At 38.0% G+C, this 21,429-nt stretch overlaps 1 protein-coding gene across 2 annotated transcripts in view; it reads right to left on the minus strand.

Moving 5' to 3' along the window:
* The window catches only part of LOC137092861 (alpha-1,6-mannosylglycoprotein 6-beta-N-acetylglucosaminyltransferase B-like), a 201,477-nt gene extending 183,577 nt beyond the window's left edge, over positions 1 to 17,900 (minus strand). The window contains exons 1-2 of one of the 2 annotated variants that reach the window (XM_067457377.1): positions 17,224 to 17,900; positions 14,421 to 14,533 (exon numbers count right to left, since the gene is read on the minus strand). In XM_067457377.1, coding sequence (XP_067313478.1) covers positions 14,421 to 14,533; positions 17,224 to 17,291 — 181 coding nt within the window. In that variant the 5' untranslated portion in view covers positions 17,292 to 17,900. The remainder of the gene's footprint in view (positions 1 to 14,420; positions 14,534 to 17,223) is intronic. The other variant, XM_067457386.1, reaches the window with a different exon arrangement.
* Between the last annotated feature and the right edge of the window lie 3,529 nt (positions 17,901 to 21,429).

A 21,429-nucleotide genomic window follows, 5' to 3' on the forward strand; every position in this document is an offset into this window, starting at 1 on the left:
AACCACATTCCTGTGAGGACTAATGGGTTCAGTATTTAAATGTAGTTGGACCCAAGAAATCAGCTTGTCTAAGAAATCATCTAAAAATACATTCAGATGGCCTAGAGTTGAGTTTGTGCAACAGGATAGCAGACTATCATAAAGCACATCCATTGTTTTAGTCAATAAATGTCTCAGAAGGAATCTGCTCACTTTTTTTTTTTTTTTTTTTTTACATTTTATTAACAATTTGTGAACAGCTTTTAACAATTCAAAAGACAAAGTTTTTAAACTTGGACAATTCAACCAGGGCTGCATTTCCCTAAAGATCACATAGATCGTAGAAGCCACCAAAGGTCTCTTAAATCTATTTAGGTTTACAATGCGTTTAGGAAACACATGCCAGGGTAGCACTGTCGATATTTTGTATAGTAGATTTAGTTGACTTCCTCTTTTAAGCCTTTACCTGAGAAAAAGTGTGATCCATTCAAAGGCAATTAAACTAATGATAACAACTAATGAAATAGATGCATAAAGTTAATTTACAGGTTGTAACATAAAGTCCACTGAGGCAAGTCGAAGTAAGAACACAAGTGCAGTTTTATTTATAACCATTACCAAAATACAAGGTAAACAAAACTAGATTTGATTCGGATTTGAGTTAGATTTGATTTGACCAAGAAACAAGAGGCTCACCGACAGCAGGTTACAACAAGGCACAATGGAAACATGAGGGCTACACAGTATATACATGGACAAAAAGAATGAAAAAAGTGGAACTAATCAAAAAGAACCAATGAACCAAAAGACAGAACTAATTCCAAGATAAGACAATAAACCAATGGGAACATGACACATGAGAGACAGGAACCAATCAGGACAAGACAAGAGGTATCTGTTCTCTAAATGCTCTCACGGTACTTTGATATCCTACAACAATTGGTCTGTGCAGAGCTGCTTCAAATTGAATACACCTATAATCACATGGTGGGCAAAGGAAATTACATGACAAATAGGAAACATGACTGTGATAAATGTGACCTGGGGCCTATTGCGCAAAACTAGGATAAGGGATTAAGCCAGGATATTTTGGTGATCCTGGCTCAATTTATCCGCTAACATACATTTATCTTTCGTTATCGTTATTGTTCTTGGTGTGAGTGTATCTTCAGGATACGTTTACACGCCAGTGGTGTACTAAATTTTGCATACAGATGACAAGATCACCAATATATCCCGGCTTAATCCCTTATCCTAGTTTTGTGAAATAGGCCCCTGGACCACAAAACCAGTCATAAGGGTCAACATGTTAAAATTGAGATTTATACATCATCTGAAAGCTGATTAAATAAGCTTTCTTAGGCTTTTTATGTTATAGTAATAATAATTTGTTACATTTATATAGCGCTTTTCTGGGTCCTCAAAGTGCTTTACATGGAATCTCCTCAGCTACTACCAATGTGCAGCACCACCTGGATGATGCGATGGCAGCCATATTGCACCAGAACGCCCTCCATACACCAGCTGATTGGTAGAGGAGGCCGAGTGATTAAGCCAATCAGGATAGGGGGATGATTAGGAGGCCATGATGAACAGAGGCCAATTGCCAAATTTGGCCAGAATGCCGGAATTAAACCCCTACTCTTTTTTCTAAAGTACATCCTGGGATTTTTAATGACCACAGAGAGTCAGGGCCTCGGTTTAACGTCTCATCCAAAGGACGGTTCTCTTTGACAGAATTGTCCCCATCAATATATAGGGGCGTTAGGACCCACAAAGACTACAGGTTGAGCACCCCCAGCTGGCCTCACTAACACATTACGATAGGACAATATTTGGCTGAGATACAACAATTTGAAAATCTGAAATATGAGGGTGCAGAAAAAAATGAAATATTGAGAAGAAAAAATCTCCTCAACTACCACAACTACCAACTTTAAATATCGCCTTTAAAGTTGTCCAAATGAAGTCCTAAGCAAAGCATATATTTACGGAAGGAAATTTACAAAATATCTTCATGGAACATGATCTTGACTTAATATCCTAATACATTTTTGGCATAAAAGAAAAATGGATAACTTTGACCCATACAATGCATTGTTGGCTATTTCCTCAAATATACCTGTGGACTCGTTTTGTGGCCCAGGGTCACAAATATCAAAATTAAAGACATGAAAGCATAAACATTACCAAAACAGACATGTCAGAGGCCTACTATATATTGTATTGAATATAAAAAAATGACTAATGGGCTGGTAAAATTACTTTTGTGTGTTAGATAATGATGGCAAACATATGCAGTGTTGGGATACTCCAAAATCATGTCTGGAAAAACACGTCTCTAGAATGATTTGAACAGCTCATACACCCCCCACTGATAGAAATGTGAAATAAATGTAAGATCTTTCTGTGCAACTAAAGGCATGTTCACAACAAAGACGACAACTATAAAGATAACGATAAAGATATCGTTCTAAAAATCGTTCTCAGTATTAAAGTATAACAGAGTTCACAACACAGCTATAACGATAATGGCATAGAGAAACGATATTGCTGGAATCATTCCAGATGGTGAACGATAAAAAGATTGACAGCCAGTCAGAATCCATCCTACTATAACGAGCTCGAGCATTTAACAGTGTTTTGTTGCACAACATTATTGGACACAGACATTTTTCACACTGTCCATATGAAGGTAATTGGAGCTAATTAGAACAATTTTATAAATAAAATGAAATAAGATAATTGAGGGTACCTTTACACGACAGTGATGAAAAGTTTTTCCTTTGTGTGTGTCGTGTGAAGACTACAACGTGGTCAAAACTATCCCTGTTCACATGGGTCTATTAAAACGTTGTATTATTCCTGCCAGGCCAGTAGATGGCGATGTTACTTTGTAAAAAAAAATCACTACGTGCCTATAGACTGAACCATAGACTGTAAAAAAATATGGACGCCTTGTCCGTGACGTCACCCATAGGATTCCGATAACCCGTTCTGAAGCTTAAAGTAGGGGCGAGCTGGGCGTTGCCATCTTGTGAGCGAGTCATCGCGTGTCACTCCCGGAAAACAGAAAATGGGCAAGATGGCGGGATGTGGGCGGAGCTAAGGTGACACAATGACTATAGACGGCGGATAAATGGCTATCCACCTGTAACCACGCCCTTAATTATACAGAACTTTAAGGCTTTATATAACGTAAACGAATGAGTTATAAAAAAATTCACCCCCCTCACAGTTCAATTACCTTCAAATTACCTTCAATAATTAGCTCCAGTTACCTTCAAAATTAGCCATATAGGCCAAAACCACAATTTGTACCAGGCTGTAAACATGTATTTTTTAACATGGAATTTTAACATGGGGCTGAAAGAGATTCTGCTCCCTTCCTCCCTTCTGGAGCCTGTCCCTTGTGGCCAGTTGAGGAATTGCAGTTTACATTACTTCCGTATTGGCTTCAAGAGAGATCGCAGGAGGTTGCCGCTTGGACTGAACATGTAACATGCATCCGCATGATGTCACAGTTTTCACAAATTCAGTTTTTTTGTAATTTACACAGAGACTAGGGATGGCGAAAACTAAACATTTTCTTGACCGATCACCGAGCCTCATTAACCGGATTAGTTAAAAATTTGCTGCGCTATTTGAAATAACAGCCGCAAGTCGCGCCTGCAATTTCGCAACTCTCTCTATGATCTCTCTGCCGCTCTCTCTCTCACACACACACACACACACTGTCCCTTGTTTGTAATCGGAGAACAAATGGCTCCTTAGTTTCGAAATGGTTTGGGTACAAGGTGATTGCTTTGAAAATAAAGGCATTTGTCTAGCGTTAGAAGCTCATCTGAAACATTGCCGCGGCTCATTAAAGAAAATGACAGCTCCGAAGAGACGCTGCTTTAGTTCGAGGAAGTGCTAACAATAATAAAGAAAGATGATGATCAACACCTTATGTGTTACCACTGAAATGTAGATGTAATATATTTCCAAATGTAAGGCCATCTTATGCGGAATGTACGCTTCATACTGTCGTCTGCCCTGGCTCTAACCTCGAGTGTTTTAGCCTGTTTACTTTCTGCAAACCTTGTGAACGCGCAAACACAAACACTGTGACCTTGCGCCAAATGTTTTTATTGGTTTATTAAGTACAAACAGGCGAGTTATGAAAAATTGAGTGTGATTTGTTCACTTCACACAAAAAGATTTTGGAATGAGATGCTAACTGTAGTAGCGTTTAGTCCACTGTATAATAGCCTAATTTAGAGATCACTTTTTTTTTAACCGACAACTTTGATCGGTTAACGATTATACGGTCAACCATCGGTCAAACGGTCAACGGTTAAGATCCCTAACAGAGACTATAACAGTATTGTTTTCAAAAACTTGCACTTTGAAAATGTGCACCCCATATCTGTTGGTGTTAAAATGTGAAGAAAACAATCCCGTAGTCTAGTGTGTCAGCGTCAAATTCTGGAGCTCTTTTGCCTGACTCTGTCTGATAGGAGACGTGGGAGTATGTGATAGAAGACGAGATGCTGCCGTGGAACTGCATCAGTTTACTTCTGACTCACTAGCTGTAAGATGTCCTGGGGGCCTCAGAAGAGCATCAGGTCACCAAAATCACTAGCTCCAAATGTTATGTGTGCCCACATCTGCCCAAGATATTTAGCATGAGGGGGCTTGATGGCATACATTGTACAAAGTGTTAAGAACACACACACACACACACACACACACACACACACACACACACACACACACACACACACATTAAAATCAACATGAAATCAAAACTGATCCTGTTTACATGATTTTGTTCATGTTATTATGAAGAAAATAAAGAAGGAAGTTACCTGATAAGCTACCTGTTTGCATCCATTTCCATAGCCCTTTTCACACATACAGTCTTTTCTGGTAAATTGCTGGTACATTATCGTGAACAGGACCTTTTCAAAAACCCAGATAAATCAGTACTGGCAGTTTCCTAGCATGGGAAATTGTAATATTAACACTATAAGACCAGTATAATGCTGTGTGTGAATGAAGAATAAAGATTACTGGTATGAACATGTATGAGGTAGAAGTCTGATTTGGGCCAATCATAATGCTCATAAAGCTTTTCATTGTTTTTCAGTATAAAATGCACTAGCCAAACATTTGCCCATTATGCTGTGACCCAGCCTTCTATTCCATTCATCAGCGCTGCAGCTCTTCAGTAATTGTGAAACTACAGTACTATAGTAACTATTATGCATGTCTACAAAATGTGCATGTCCCCCAGAATATTTTGCTGTATGAATATCTGAACATGCATTATATCAAAAGTAAGACCAGAGCCTCTGCTTTTAAACAAACCCATTTTACTCTAGCTTCAAGCATTCTTTTTTTATGAACAGTTGAATGTGAGTAAGTTTCATTAAAAAAAGCTACATTTTAAATATACCCAGATCGGATTCAGAACAATGATGGAGTAGATCAAGTGCATCAACACACCCAAAGCTTTACAGTCCTATAGCTTGTCCTGGGTCGACATTTCATTCAGTAACATCAGGTTTTGATTTATATGCTTTTTAATGTTGACGATTGTGTTATTTTACATATGCATCTGCTTACATATGATATCGCTTTTTACTGCTTCTTTTTTACCTGTGTTTAGACCAGGAGATTATGTACTCTTTCAGAATATGTGAAATACACTATACTGCCAAAAGTATTGGGACACCCATCTGAATCATTAAGTTCAGTTGTTCTAATCACATCCATGGTCACAGGTGTATAAAAAAAAATCACCTAGGCATACAGACGTGTCTACAAACAATTGAAAGAATGCTCAGTCAGGAGCTCAGTGAATTCAAGAGGGTAACATGATAGGTTGACACCTGTGCAATATGTCCACTCAAGAAATGTCATCACTGCTAAATATTCTACACTCAACTGTTATTGGTATTATAACATAGTGGAAGCAATTGGGAACAACAGCAACTCAGCCACAGAGTGGAGGACAACGTAAAATCTCAGAGTGGGGTCAGCACATGTTGAGGCACGCAGTGCTTCAGACCTCCAAACTTTGTGTGGCCTTCAGATTAGCTCAAGAAAAATGTGTAGAGAGCTTCAGGGAATGGGTTTCCATGGCCAAGTAGCTCATCCAAGCCTAACATCACCAAGTGCAATGCAAAGCGTCGGATGCAGTGGTGTAAAGCACGCCGCAACAGGACTCAGCAGTGCAGACGTGGATTGACCAATCAACGCTTCTCTGTCTGGCAATCCGATAGACAAGTCTGGGTTTGGCGGTTGCCAGGAGAATGGTATCATATTCATATTCTTATAATTGCATCATATTCGCCTGACTGCATTGTGCCAAGTGTATAGTTTGGTGGGAGGAGGGGTATAGTGTGGGGTTGTTTTCAGGAGTTGGGGCGGCAGTGGCTTAGTGGTTCATGTAGGTTGTCTACAAACCAGAAGGTTGGTGGTTCAATCCCCGGTTCCACCTGACCAAGTGTCGAAGTGTTCATGAGCAAAACACCTAACCCCAGCTGCTCCCGACAATGACATCGCCGTCGGTGTATGAATGGGTGAATGTGAGGCAAAAATGTAAAGCGCTTTGGATAAAAGCGCTATATAAATGCAGTCCATTTAAATGCAGTCCATTTAGGTTCCCTTACAGAAAAAAACACATGACTTTCACATGTGATCACGTGTCCACATGTGTTTTTGCACATGTGAAGCTCATGTGTTTTTTCTGTAAGGGTTTGACCTCTTAGTTCCAGTGAAAGGAGTTCTTAGTTCTCAGTGCTTCTGTAAACCAAGATATTTTGGATAATTTCATGCTCCCAACTTTGTGGGAACAGGTTGGGGATGGTCCTTTCCTGTTCCAACATGACTAACCTGTGCACCAGTGCACAAAGCAAGGTCCATAAAGACATGGATGAGTGAGTTTTGTGTGGAGGAAATTGACTGGCCTGCACAGAGTCCTAACTTCAACCCCAAAGAACACCTTTTGGATGAATTAGAGCAGAGACTGCGAGCTAAACCTTATCGTCCAACATCAGTGCCTGACCTCACAAATGTGCTTTTAGAACCTTGTGGCAAGTGTTCTCAAAAGAGTTGAAGCTGTTATAGCTGCAAAGGGTGGGCCAACTCCATATTAAACCCTACGTATTAAGAAATTGAATTTATTAAAGTTATTGTGCATATAAAGGCAGGTGTCCCAAAACTTTTGCCAATATAGTGTTGCGCCCCCTACCATATAACAGTGAAAACCAGGAAAGCTGGAAATTTCCATCTATGGCAGGGAAAGAGTTAAAAGCACTTTTCGAATTTACACACATTTTTATATTGTGCACACTTAAAACGAGGCAACAAATTAGTAAAACATACTGTGTATTAATAAGTCATGGGAGTCATGGGAACGAGCCACAAAATACCTACCCCTCTCCTCCAATCACCTGATTCGATGCTGTGATGTAATAATCCAATCAGCTCCCAAAAGATAAAATCAAGTCATGCACTACATTTTCCATGCTTATTGAAATATGTTTCACTTTAAAATACATCATATTACAGAAATTAAAATGGGTTTCATTTCATGTTGACTTCAAGGTCTACTCTAAAAAAGTTTGAGCTAATCTGCAATAAGTTCGTTTTTTTGTTTATTAATTAATATAGAGAAGTCTTCGAAAATGTGTTGAAGCAAATATTTACAGCATTAATTTCACCCCAAGAATCCAACAGCAGACTCCTTCAGAGTGCGTGAAAGAACTCGGCTCCCATTCCCATTAGACCGCCATTTAGCATTATAAATACACAACAGTGCAAGGAGGAAAACACGGATGCTGAAGAAACTAGGGCAGATCTCTTGGTGAGAGGACTGGGGGTGATTATATCACCGTTGTATCTTTTAAATGCATTCAATTCCTTAAAACTAATATAGTAAGAATAATAAATAAATAATAATGTATTTATTTATTTATTACATTTGATATGTACATACCTTTTCATATTTTTCAAAACTTTAAATTAAGATCTGAGACCAGACTTCCAACATGATCTCTATACATGGGCTTATAATGGAATCAGTGTTTTCATCTCCTGCTGGGCCCGTGTGCCACAGCAGTCAAAGGCCACAGTTTTTGAACCCTGCATTGACTGTCTAAAGGAAAGTGAAGCGCTGATTTTCATCTTAGAGCAGTGTAGATATCTGCCGGAGTGTGATGGAGCACGGGGACGACTCCAACTGAAATCTAAAGACCTTCCTAGAGGATGTTGTGTCAAAGCCCTGCAATCCGCAGATTTATTTGTCGCTGGCAACCAAACACCACATGAAGCACACGGGAGACTCGACTAACAGGGTTATGCATCAATCGGGAATAGAATTGAGCTAGCAAACAAAATGCAGAATTGCAATTTGAATATGAATGTAAGGAAGTAGACATGACAGGGTTATGACATGATCCTCCACATTTGCATGTGCTTACTCGCATGCATCAGTGAGGGGGGGCATTGATACTTTGTCCTATGCAATGACATTAGCCAGTAATACAGTGGCCATTTACTGCATGTGCAATTGTGTCATTAAAGTAATTTATGTCTTTTGCGCTCTCGATGCACTGATTGCACATTTCATTTATACACGTTTCAGTACATTCACAATGTTTCCACACATTCACGATAATGTTTTTATCGGTCATGTGTATGTTGCTGTTAGTAAATTCTGAATGGATCTGTTTACTGCAGTAGGCATATAATGCCATCAGGTCAATGCAGTTGTTGTTTTTTGGCATCTATATGTGGTCCTGTTCAGTATCGCAACTTGACATGTCTAAAATGTAAAGAAGCTCTAAACAAGCTCTTTGCTGTAACACTGTACATTGCACACTGTCTTATCATTTGTTTATTTGGTGTCCTTTTTTCGAAAGACATACATTTCCTGCATACAAGCGTGCAGGAAATACAGTTTTGTGAGAAATAACTTTTCTGGATATAACAAATGAGTAGCCTAGAAATCTAGACGCACCCTAGCGGCAGCAAATCTAATCTGCCCGCGAGTGTCGTCTAGCAACTCTCAATACCCTTCTGAGCTGTATTCCCCTAACTCTTGCCGGGCCAATCACATCGTGTATAGAGTCGGTGGGCGGGGCCATAATGACGACGGCCGAGTTGCGTTTGCGTGCTTCTAGTAAACACAGAAACTGCCGAACGACGGTCTTTCGAATCAGCTTTGACCACGACTCTGAAAGACTTGGAGTTAAGCTTTTCTCTGAGAAAAGAACAAAGAACGGCACTGAAGTCACTCTTAAAAAGGGAAGATGTGTTAAGAGTTTTGCCGACCGGATACGGCGAATGTTTAATCTATCAACGAGCTCCGCTTCACCTTCGTTTCTCTGGTTGGTTGTAGCGCTATCCTATCGCGTTTGAAAGACGGATTGAGCCCTGTCAATGGTGAGTTTTCAGACCAAACATCTTGATGTGGGTCTGGCTTGTCAGGCTTACAAATGAGTGTTTCTCATCCGAACAGTAACAATGGCGTCAGTTTTGCTGTATCAATTCCAGCCCGAGACGCAACCTTTTGGAAGTGCATCAAAATGGATTTGCTTCTGCATCTTCTCGACATGTCGACAACACGAACCAAACTCTTCCAGTCTCAGCTTTAACTATAGTGATTGAGGGTCAAAGTAGCCAATAAAGATCATAGGCTGGCATTATGCAAGTAGGAAGTAAAACTGACGACTAATTTTTGGGCAGTTCAGAATCTGTTCTTTCTTTTGCAAGACAATAAATCCATGTATTGTGCTCTTTGCTCTTTAAAAAATTGCAGACCTTTTAACAGCTATATAAAACGCTACATGAAAGGTAATATCTGACAAAAAAAAAGCTAAATAAGGGCACTTCAAAGGAGTCGCCCCTTAAAAAATTTACATTTCAGAAAAAAGGGTCAGAATGAGGGTTGAAAGTGATCCTTTTTCTCATAACTCATGACTCATGTCACGACCCCTTGAACAAGGAACTGTTGTAATAAATAGCACTTAAAATACATTCAAGTGTATTGCTAAGGTCTGTGTACATTCTGGTAATTAGCTTTTCGAATTTAACCTGTTAAGTGTCACTGGGCCCATTTGCCACTGCATGTTTAAAACAATTATATCCTATATTTATCCTGATCTAATGCTGACAAACTATATATAATTTGAAAGCTTACGAACTCAAGATTAATCCTGTTAAAATCAGACCTTGCGTTACCATGGAAACGGTGCTCTAAATTATTCTATCAGGCTCCTCCCCAAGTGGCGTTGTCATGTTTCATATTTATTTAACTATTTTAGAATAAAAACCTTTTCTTATCTTGACAAAATATCGTCGGAAAGGTCCGAGTCTCACGATTCTATATCTGAAAACTGTTTTGTGATATTTGGACAAAAATATATTAATTTGACACAGGAAATTGCATTTTAAAAATTCAATGACACCCGGTGGCTATTTGTGGAACCGCGCCTAAACAAAATCTCATGGGAACTTCAATTTTCGTGATATCAACTTTAAATTAGGAACATATTGACTAGACATATGGCTTTGATTTGATAGTAATTTTTGAGTAAAAATTATTTTGTAACATATTTTACATTACATTTCTAGTACAGTAAATTTAAACTTCCATAACTTTTTTATACTTTACTTTGAAAGTATAATAACTTTGAAGTGATTTTACTTGAGCAATAATCTGCTGACTGTCTTCTTTAAAATGAGACCAAAGTTATGTCTATTTTCGAAAGTGTTCTTGAATTGCAACCATTTAAGTTTGGATAGTGAATTTTCATGAATACTTTCAGAAAGGAGGATGACAGTTAACAGGTTAAAATAAAAAAGCAGAAATGTTATATTTAGGTTCATAAGTAGAAGAATGGATAAATAGCCTTGAAAGGGGATGAACATCCCTTCCAGCTGATTGGTCAACCAAAGATCAGCCCATGCTGTCATTCAATTGTGCGCCGAACAACATCGGTTCTTGCATTTAACATGACCATTTGAGATGTGGCAAATCTGAAAAATACAACACCAAGCTATCATAGGTATCAGAAGACAAGGAAACAAAGTGCACAATTTTGGTGCTACTTGATATTAGCTATATGAAGCACCTTCCAAATTCATTGCATAAAAAGGAGAAGATTTTCTTTCCTAGTAATAAAGCATCTAAATCTAAACAGTTCAGCAATATTTTAGGGGGCTAGATTATAGATTTACTTTGTTATTTTCAGTTGGAATAGTAAAAAGCAGTGAGTGTGTCCAGAGGAAGGATCCATTCTCTCAAGTTTTTTTGCCTCTAATGCAAGACGTCCTGCATTTCTTGCTTAACTAACAAAAGTCTACTATTTAAAACTGACAAAGTGCTCCCTGTATCAACCCACACACAAGCTTTCATTAAAAATGTATAATGACAAACCTTTCTTAGAATAGCCATTAGTATCCATTAGAGGCATAATCCCAGAACTTATGCTGGATGGTATTATTCAAGCTAGAACATGGCCAGAGTGAGGGTGTAAAAGCTGGAGGATCTCTTATGTGGAAGAGGATTAGAGAATCTCTTAGGGATTTCTCTTTGGGACCGAAAGAGAGCATTGAGATAACATGTATACTAGAGCTGAACATTAATGTTAGATCAGCGCTGTGTTATACAGTAGAATATAATACTAAGAATGCTGTAATGTTGTCAGGATATGGAAAAAGGGTTACTGTATTCTGTTTCAAATACATCAAAAAGCTGGAATAATGATCAAAAGTCAATTGCGTAATGCCCCCCCAAAAAATGACATGACATGCACTTAAGTGCACTTGCCTAAGAAAGTACTGGGTAATATAAGGTAACTACATGGCTTAAGGTTAGGTTAAGAGGTAGGTTCAGGGATAATACCTAGTTATTACCCACTTATTGTAATAACTATAATAGTATGTACTTGCAGAACAGTACTGTAAAATAAAGTGCTACCAAAAAAAATATTTAAAACTTTGTGAAATGTATTACATAATTGTTATATATCAGCTTTATTTTACTTTAAAGGATTAGTTCACTTCAAAATGAAAATATCTTGATAATTTACTCACCTCCCCCATCTCATCCAAGATGCTTGTGTCTTTATTTCTTCAGTCAATTTTTTTGAGAAAAACATTCCAGGATTTTTCTCCACATAATGGACTTCAATGGCAACCAACACCAAATCAATGCAGTTTCAAAGGAAGGGCTTCAGGAACAGGATCTGTTTTCAAAATATTTTTTACATGTATATAGTTTTTTTACCTCAATTACTCATCTTGCACCACTCGGCGGAGCGTCACGGATTGCGTAATCACATCATGGTCACGCTAGATGGTCACGCTAGATGTTGGCTTTTTTACCAAAAAACACTCCGACTCAGGGACGGTACTTCCGCCTACCTCTAACGTGACCTTTCCGACGTGATTACATAATCCATGGCAAGCCGCAGAGCAGCGCAAGAGGAGCAATTTTAGGTAAAAAATTATACATTTAAAAAAATGTTTTAATGACAGATGGTTTGGTTAGATAAGACTCTATTCCTTGTCTGGGATCGCAGAGAGCCTCTGAAGCCTTTTAAAACCGCACAACTGGACCTTCAACTGTTGTTGCCATTGAAGTCTAGCCTAGAAATCTAGATGCACCCTAGCAGCAGCAAATCTAATCTGCCGCGAGTGTAGTCTAGTAACTCTCAATACACTTCTGAGCTGTAAACGCCAAACTCTGGTCAGGCCAATCACATCGTGTATAGAGTTGGTGGGCGGGGCTTAACATAATGACGGCAGAGTTGCGTGCTACTAGTAAACAAAGAAGCTGGCGAATGGCGGTCTTTCGAGTCAGCTTTGGCCGCGACTCTGGAAGACTTGGAGTTGAGCTTTTGAGAAGAGAACAGGGAATATGTGTTAGGAGTTTTGCCGACCGGATACGGCATAAAATATCAGGACATTTTAATTTCGAAGTGAACTAATCCTTTAATACAGTAATACAATCAGAATACATAAATTACAACATGTTTATAACAAGATACACATTTTCATTTTTAGATATTGGATGCCACGGACTCCCAAATATAATTATCCTCATATGACGGACACACATCCTAAAATTTAAAAGTTGTTTATCTTTTATAAACATCCAATTTATACACTTTTCTAGACTTTTCACTAACTTGCGTCCCCCGGACCACAGTTTGAAAACTCCTGATATATCAGATATTACTTTTATTGTGTCTTTATTTGCATTCACTGTAGCAATATGAAAATTACTAAAAGCCAGACTGTGATACGTAAAGTGATATTTGAATACTGATTAAATTTTAAGTAATTCAGAGGCAATTAGTTTGAAATAATTAGTCATTTGTAACTGGAAATGACTTTAAAGCAACCCTCACATCTCACATGTCAGGACTGGGCTCCCAAAACACAGTGACGTCCATCTCTGGCTGATCAGCAGGCAGTGTTTAATGAGCGAGAGCCAGATGCTTTCTCAAGACTTCAGCCTGGGAGTGGTTAATTAATCAGATTGTGCTTTCTCTTTTTTTCTCTCTCTCTCTCTCTCTCTCTCTCTCTCTCTCTCTCTCTCTCTCTCTCTCTCTCTCTCTCTCTCTCTCTCTCTCTCTCTCTCTCTCTCTCTCTCCTCCATGCGACCTCTCCTACAACATCACAGAACTCTAATCCATCATCTTCAGCTTTATACTGGGGTTTGCTGAGCACACCATGAAGCAGTTTTCCAATTTTCCAGAAACCGAGTGGAGCTCTTAAGATGGCTATTTGCCACATTTGGGTACACCATTTCCTGTTGGGCACAGCGGTGTTGAAACTAAAAAGGAACTGAATATTAAACATATTGGCTCTGTTCCAAAACCTCTGTAGTGAGCCCATGTAGGCAGAATTTTAAAGCAGTATAGGTGCGCTTCCAACATGAAAGCTTTCAAAAAAAGGTAGACCGCATAATTATGCTGCCTCACTAAATTCTAAGTCAGCACAGCATGCAACTTCTGTGGAGAAGACAATCCCAACCAGGCCACATAGAATCCGTGCCAGTAGATTTAATCATATTTGGAACACCATTCATCCACTATCACAAACACCCTTGATGAGTGAGTAAACGGTGACAGAATGAGTCTTTCTCACGGACAGGTTCTTTCTGGCATTTGCAGTGAGCGAGATCTCTAGCCTCTGATGTGATCTATTTTCATAAAAAGTGATGGCTGAAGACAAATGGGGTCTTCTGCAGCCAGAGATGATATTCACAGTACACCGACCCATGGATAATCAAGCCTGTTAAAGGCCAGCGCGAAACCCTCTATTGACCCCATTAAAGATCCCATAAAATGACACTATCCAAATGCCACCAGATGAATTAGACATGCATATGGTCAGCACAGGTGGACGTGCAGAGCTGCCAGTTATTAATGTACCTTCGGTCCGAATGCTGAATGGGGAATCGCCCAGTCGCTTGGCCGAGAACTGCCCCCCCAGAGAGGTCATTAAGAAGCACAGACTGAAGAAACCGATTCCCGCCACAAATATCCTGAAAAAGACAGACAGAGACAGACAGATATAAATGTGCTGGGGTGGAACAAGAAAAACCTGTGAAAAAGACTTTCCAGCCAGACAATGATGAGAATCTATGAGAAGTATATTGTTAGAAGAAGTATGTTGTCCTTGTGAAACATTTCCTTTAAATGGAAATGGTTCACCAAATAAATGAAAGCTTTTATGGTGTTCCTAATAATCCTTTAGGTGAGAATATATATATATATATATATATATATATATATATATATATATATATATATATATAGACTTGGAATATAACACGAGTCATATGGTCTTTATGGTATGTAATGCTGTTGATATTTTGGTGTTTTAAGAGGATCTCAGACATGGTCACTATCATTGTATGGAAAAGAACTGCATAAAGACAGCATATGTATTTTTGGAATGAAACTTGGAAGAACTGTTTCTTTAACCTTTATTAATGCATTTCATTTGACTTCTCAGTTTACATAAAAAACTGAATGAAAATATATATATTTTTGAAACGAGTCATATCAAAGACAGGTTCATAGGGTGCCGGCTTGTGCTAGTGCCGAAATTAATCAAATAAACCCAACCAACCCCAGCTGTTCAATTCTTATTCATCCTAAGGTGAATTAAAATTTGCATTACACTATTCATGTGGCCAAATCAAATTGCTCATACTATAATTAAAACGTACAAGGGCATATTGTAAATTAATTCCACTAGAAATCAAAAATGCTTTGCCTTGACATATATTTTTTTTTTCACAGTAAAATCCCCAATGTTAAATTAACACTGCTCTCTGTTTATATTGGAACCACCATCAGAGTGTTTAAAATAACAGTGAAGCAGTGTTAGGAATATTTAGATAATTAAGTGATTAATTGAGTGATGATTGAGCATTATTTAAAACACCAGATCATAAAGAAGGAAAGAAGAAACACACATATAATAGTTTGTTAAGTCACCATTATGGTGATCAGTGTTTGCTTTTGTTGGGCAGTTGATTTTACTGCTGAAACATCAAAGTTTTTTATGGCAAGAAAAGCCTAAGAAAATGTGATGAGATGAGTGATTCTAGAATTGGAGTTACATTTTAAAAAGTTAGGGGGAAAAAAATCAGAAATTACTTCCAGTATTGTTATTAAAAACATTTTATTTTAATAATTCAGTGTTTGCCAAACACAAATTATTTTCAGTGAATAAGTAATTTCTTTATAGTATTGTTTGTCAACTCTGTTGAAAATAACATTGGTAATATTTTGACAGTAACAAGATTGACAATTTTAAACTGTTTAGCCACAAACTCCACTTGCAAGCATGAAAGCGAAGAACACACTAATGAAATCATGATTTAAAAAGATGTTTAAACAACCCACTGTGTTATTAGTGATACATTATCTTTTTCTTTTGATATTGTGGTAACAATTTTGACATTTTACAAAATAACTGTAAGTAAGTAACTGTTTTACATTAAAATATTTTATCAGAAAGAGCACACATACCTTTCAGTACTTCGGATATTATCAGTGAGGGAAAGTGATGGAGATAATGTCACCAATTTAAATGCAAAGTATGGTATAGTAACATAATTAACGCAATATTTATGGACACCCATTTTTAGAAGATAAAAGTTATTTTTAAACAATTTAATGATGTAGAATTAGGAAAATTACTTATTAGGGTAAAGTATTTTGATTACACAATGCTACATGATGGAAAAATACACTGACTAATTCAGACAACAAAAAACATGATTTTTAGTTATAAGAAAAGAATATATTGTTATGGCCTGTAACATCTTGTGATCCAAAACAATGTGTAAGATCACTTAGAAGATGCTGTCTGCGTATTGATAAAGATAATTACCTCCTGTTAGGCAACCTTTTCATTTTCTTTCCATATGCTAATCAATAAAATGCAACTGTCTGTGCTCGACCACAGCATTTTTCTGTAATATCTATAATAATCTTTTATATAGGGGAAACTACAGCACAGGCCATTCATCTTAAAAGTTGCAGAGCTCCTGCAGAACAGAATGACCCACATCCTCGCGCTGCTGGATTCCCGCCACTGTGTGAAACAGCGCGAAAGCTCATCAGAGACTCACTTCTTACGCCATCCTCACACCCTTTCCTGAAGCTCTTCTGACAACATCAATGAAATCATCTCAAGAGCCGAGAATAGTACCACCACCTCCTCAATTCACACCATGTTATTCGCAGTAAGCAGTAATGTCTTTCTTTGTAGACTTTAATGTGGTAACAATGAAGAGGCGAAGTTTGACAACATTTCAGCTTTGTTCGAGGATGCGAACTCGACAAGTCTATCTATCTATCTATCTATCTATCTATCTATCTATCTATCTATCTATCTATCTATCTATCTATCTATCTATCTATCTATCTATCTATCTATCATAATATGACCTGGTTTGTAGACTACTACAAAAATAAATTAATCAAAACTACAGTAGCTAATATTATGTTACACTGTTTGATGTAACTGTTGTATTTCGTTGGAAACTTGCAGTTATGGCACATTTTTTGTAAGATTTTAAACTACCTGGTTGACCACAGTGTCAAAATGACCTTACTTACATTGGTCAAACGCTACAGTGCCAATTCGCTCTGTCTGAATAGTGTGTCAAATATCTGCAATATCTGAACATTTCAAATGAGTATTGCCATGTCTTACCTGAACGGTTTGAACGTCAGCAGGCATCTCCTCGTCATAGTTATACACTCGCTATTCACAGAAATCATTTTTCACGCGGGCTGTGCAACAACACACGAACTAAAAAATACATCATTTATTTATTAATGTTTTCCTCCCGGTTATGTTTAATAATATGCGAGTTTAATGGAAAAGCCTTCATTTAACTGGAAGCTCTCTGATGAAGTTGCTCGAAGAAAAACACCCGAAGATTGCTGAGCAAAGTAATCAGCAGGTCATTCGTTCGGTGATGTTGAACTCCTACTCATAATAGTTTCCAAAGGGTAATCCAGCAGACAAAGGTCCATCTCTGTAGATTTGAGTGAAGTATCAGTGAGTAGAAGCTCACGAGGGGAATAACCGCGTCAGAACTCCCCGCGACGACACTGGATCAATTCAGCGGCACGACTGGCGTTTTCTGTGAGGTCTGCCATCACTTTCACCTTCTCTGAGGATAATGTTGTCTCTGTGGCTCAATATAAGGAGGAATATAGTTCTACTGCTACGGGTGAAGCGTCTGCGAGCTTAGCCCGCTCCGCTGTAGTTTCAGAGCCGTGGACAGCTCCCAGAGCACGCGCTAAAGGAATCAAGAGCGCCATCCGATGGATTTCTACCAGTTTACTCGGATAATCCGATCTGAGATACGACGAATCTTTCCTCATGCATCGTTCTGTGAGTGCTGACACTGCTCGCTACACGCTTAAAAATAATTATCGGCACCTGTGGTTTCATGAAGAACATTTAACATTCATGAAACCTTTCTATTCCACAAAAGGTTCTTTATGGTGAAAAAAGGGTTCTGTGGATTTAAAAAAATAAATAAAAGAATAAATTATATATATATATATATATATATATATATATATATATATATATATATATAAAATCTGTCTTCTTTTTTGCAAATTATTTTCAAGCCTATTTAAAGGAAACATTTACATGCTATATAATGAATAATATTTAGTATTTGAATTTGTAGTGACATATTTTTTAACACTAGTATTCACAATAGTTTCAATATCAGTTGAGCTTGAGCCACACACACAGCTTATGCCAACATGGCTGAACACTTTACTGCACAGCTGGCATTTTAAAAATGCTTCATTTTATAATTCATGGCTAAAGTTCAGAGAAATAATTTATGTTTTTTATACATTTGCCAATTCACTTTGACAGTTACTTGTTTATAAAATGACTGACTCTTTCTAAACATATAGTCATGTAACAAAAACAAAAAAAAAACACATTTAATTGTAATTTTTAATTGGGTGTACTAAGTAAATATGGTTTCATGTCCAAAAACACATTGCTTTTCTCATACAGTAAATTATTGCAGCAGACCCATTCCCAGTCTTTCTAAAATGCTCTGGAGCATTTAAAATGCTTTCTAATGCTTAGAAATCTAGACGCACCCTAGCGTCAGCAAATTTAATCTGCCCGCAAGTGTCGTCTAGCAACTCTCAATACCCTTCTGAGCTGTTTTCGCCTAACTCTTGTCGGGCCAATCACATCGTGTTACAGTCGGCGGGCGGGGCCATAATGACGACGGCCGAGTTGCATTTGCGTGCTTCTAGTAAACACAGAAACTGGCGAACGGTGGTCTTTCAAATCCGCTCTGGAAGACTTGGAGTTAAGCTTTTCTCTGAGAAAAGAACAAAGAACGGCACTGAAGTCATTCTTAAAAACAGAAGATGTGTTCGGAGTTTAGCCGACCGGATACGGCGAATGTTTAATCTGTCAACAAGCTCTGCTTCACCTTCATTGCTCTGGTTGGTGTAGCGCTATCCTATCTCGTGCAGAGGAAGTTTGAAAGACAACCGTTTATCCCGCCCCTCGGATTGAGCCCTGTCAATGGTGAGTTTCCAGACCAAACATCTTGATGTGGTTCTGGCTTGTTAGGCTAGGTTCCCCCTTCAATGACAAAAAAAACAAAAAAACTGCTTAACTACCCTAGTATGATGCATAATTGAAGAACTCAACTAGTCATGACAGCAAACTTGTCATTCAACCATACTGATTAATGATGCCACGATTACTCCAGATGGTGGAGTAATAACTTAAGAATGCTAGATGTTTGCTATAAATTACAAACATGGCATCTAGTTATTTTGCTTTATTTCCAGATTTAATCATAGGCTCAATCTGTTTGTACGCGCTTGTTGCTCTTTTCAAAAATGTTGGTTTAAAAATCTTGACAAAGTAAAATATTTAAATGACGTATATTTGTATTCAAAATAAAAAATATAGATTGTACTGAATATCAGCTTGCTTACTTTGCTCCAGATTTAAAAACAAAAAACAAAAAAAAGGTTTCAGAAGTTCTTTGGGGTGGTTGAGGTGCAAACGACCTATATTTACGTTTTAAAGTCATGCGCCCTCTAGCTGACCAAAAAATAATGACAATGTTGTGTTACGTCTGATGTCATGAAATGACGTATGACTGTCGTTACCAATCAAAATGCGTGTTCATTTTAATGCAATGTGTGGACTTTTTACCACCATTTGTCATATTTCCATTTATAAAAAAAAATATATATATATATATATATATTTAAATATACTACACCCACCCCATCCCTAAACCTACCCAAGGATTAATAGTGCTTATACACTTTATGAGCACGTGTGCTCGCTGGGATCAAACTCACAATCGCATGATCACATGGTGTTGTTGTATAGTTCAATGCATTACCAACTGAGCTATGCAAAACCTGAAATATTATGCAGATAAAAGGGAAAAAATGCTTTAAAATGAAAGTGTCTTGCTGTCAGTAGGAGAACAACTTTAGTAAACACTCCTATGGGTCGTATTTCAAGGAAGTGACAAACGACCTATATTGGCGTATTAAGGACATGTTGTTGAGGTGCTATATAGCACCACTGCCATACAAAGAATCTATTAAGCCCCTGTATAGTGTTTTTTAAAGGTTCTCTAACTCTCTCTTGGTCTCTTAGTTTAGTTGGGGAAAGGATTAAAAACACCAGTGTGATTAAAATACAGTGTGCTTCCTGAAGATAAAGTGGTTTTCAACAGTTTGCCTCCCAGGCTCTGCTATTAGGAAATATTCCAAGACTTTTTGATCTCAGAAAAGCATAAAAGTGATTCAAACAGCTTTTTGCCATTGTTGTAAATACTCATTCATAGAAAAAGTAAGAGAGTGGAGTAACATCACATTTAAAATCTGAGGCGGCCAATGGGGTGGTTCAATGGTTCTACATAGCACCATTTGACAAAGTTGCTATATAGCACTTACAGTGGTCCCCCTATGATTACAAGCCAATAACCACTTTTAGCACATTTTTGTTTAGGGTGTATGCTGATAACAACAGAACTTGTCACCATAACGATGCTCACGGACAAGGCACCCCTGATTGAGCCCTTCCTTTCCGAAAAGTGCTCTGATTGGCCAGTTGACCCATTGTGTTGTGATTGGTCAAACATTACAAGCGAGTTTCAGGCCACATCCACATGAAGGCAGAACTGTCCCTTTCCAATCTTTTATTTTTTTTCCTCGTCTCAAGAAATATCTACGTACACACAAAACCACTGAAACCGATGTAAAACAATAGTATACATGCCAGACCAGTGTGTGACGCTGTAATTCTGCCACAAAAATACACTAAAACGGAGAAGAAAAGTTGTGGCTAGAAGGGGTACAGCAGTGGTTTAACCCAATGTTGGGTCAAATATGGACTAACCCAGCAATTGGGTTGTTTTAATCCAGCGATTGTGTTGTGTTAACTCTACGGTTGGGTTAAGTATTTGCTTAAGACAACCCAATCGCTGGGTTAGTTCATATTTGACCCAACATTGGGTTGTTTTTTTACCCAGAGTTTGGTTGGAAGTGAGGCAAAATCTCACAATAAAATACCAAACAATTCACCTCAACCTACCCAGACACTAAACCTACTCTTACAATAATGTAAATACAGTAATTCAATTACACAGTATTGATGTGTGCATGCCCAGTGACCGTACACTCTAAAAAATGCTGGGTTAAAAACAACCTAAGTTGGGTTGAAAATGGACAAAAACACAGAAATTGAGTTGTTTGAACCCAGTAAATGGGCCCATTCAAACATCCCAATTTCTGGGTTTGTCCATTTTGTACCCAACTTGGGTCGTTTTTTACCCAGCATTTTTTAGAGTGTAGCTGTATACCGTGCGGGACATGGTATGATGACATC

This window comes from Pseudorasbora parva, chromosome 2 (assembly GCF_024679245.1).
Source record: "Pseudorasbora parva isolate DD20220531a chromosome 2, ASM2467924v1, whole genome shotgun sequence".
Classification (NCBI taxonomy): domain Eukaryota; kingdom Metazoa; phylum Chordata; class Actinopteri; order Cypriniformes; family Gobionidae; genus Pseudorasbora; species Pseudorasbora parva.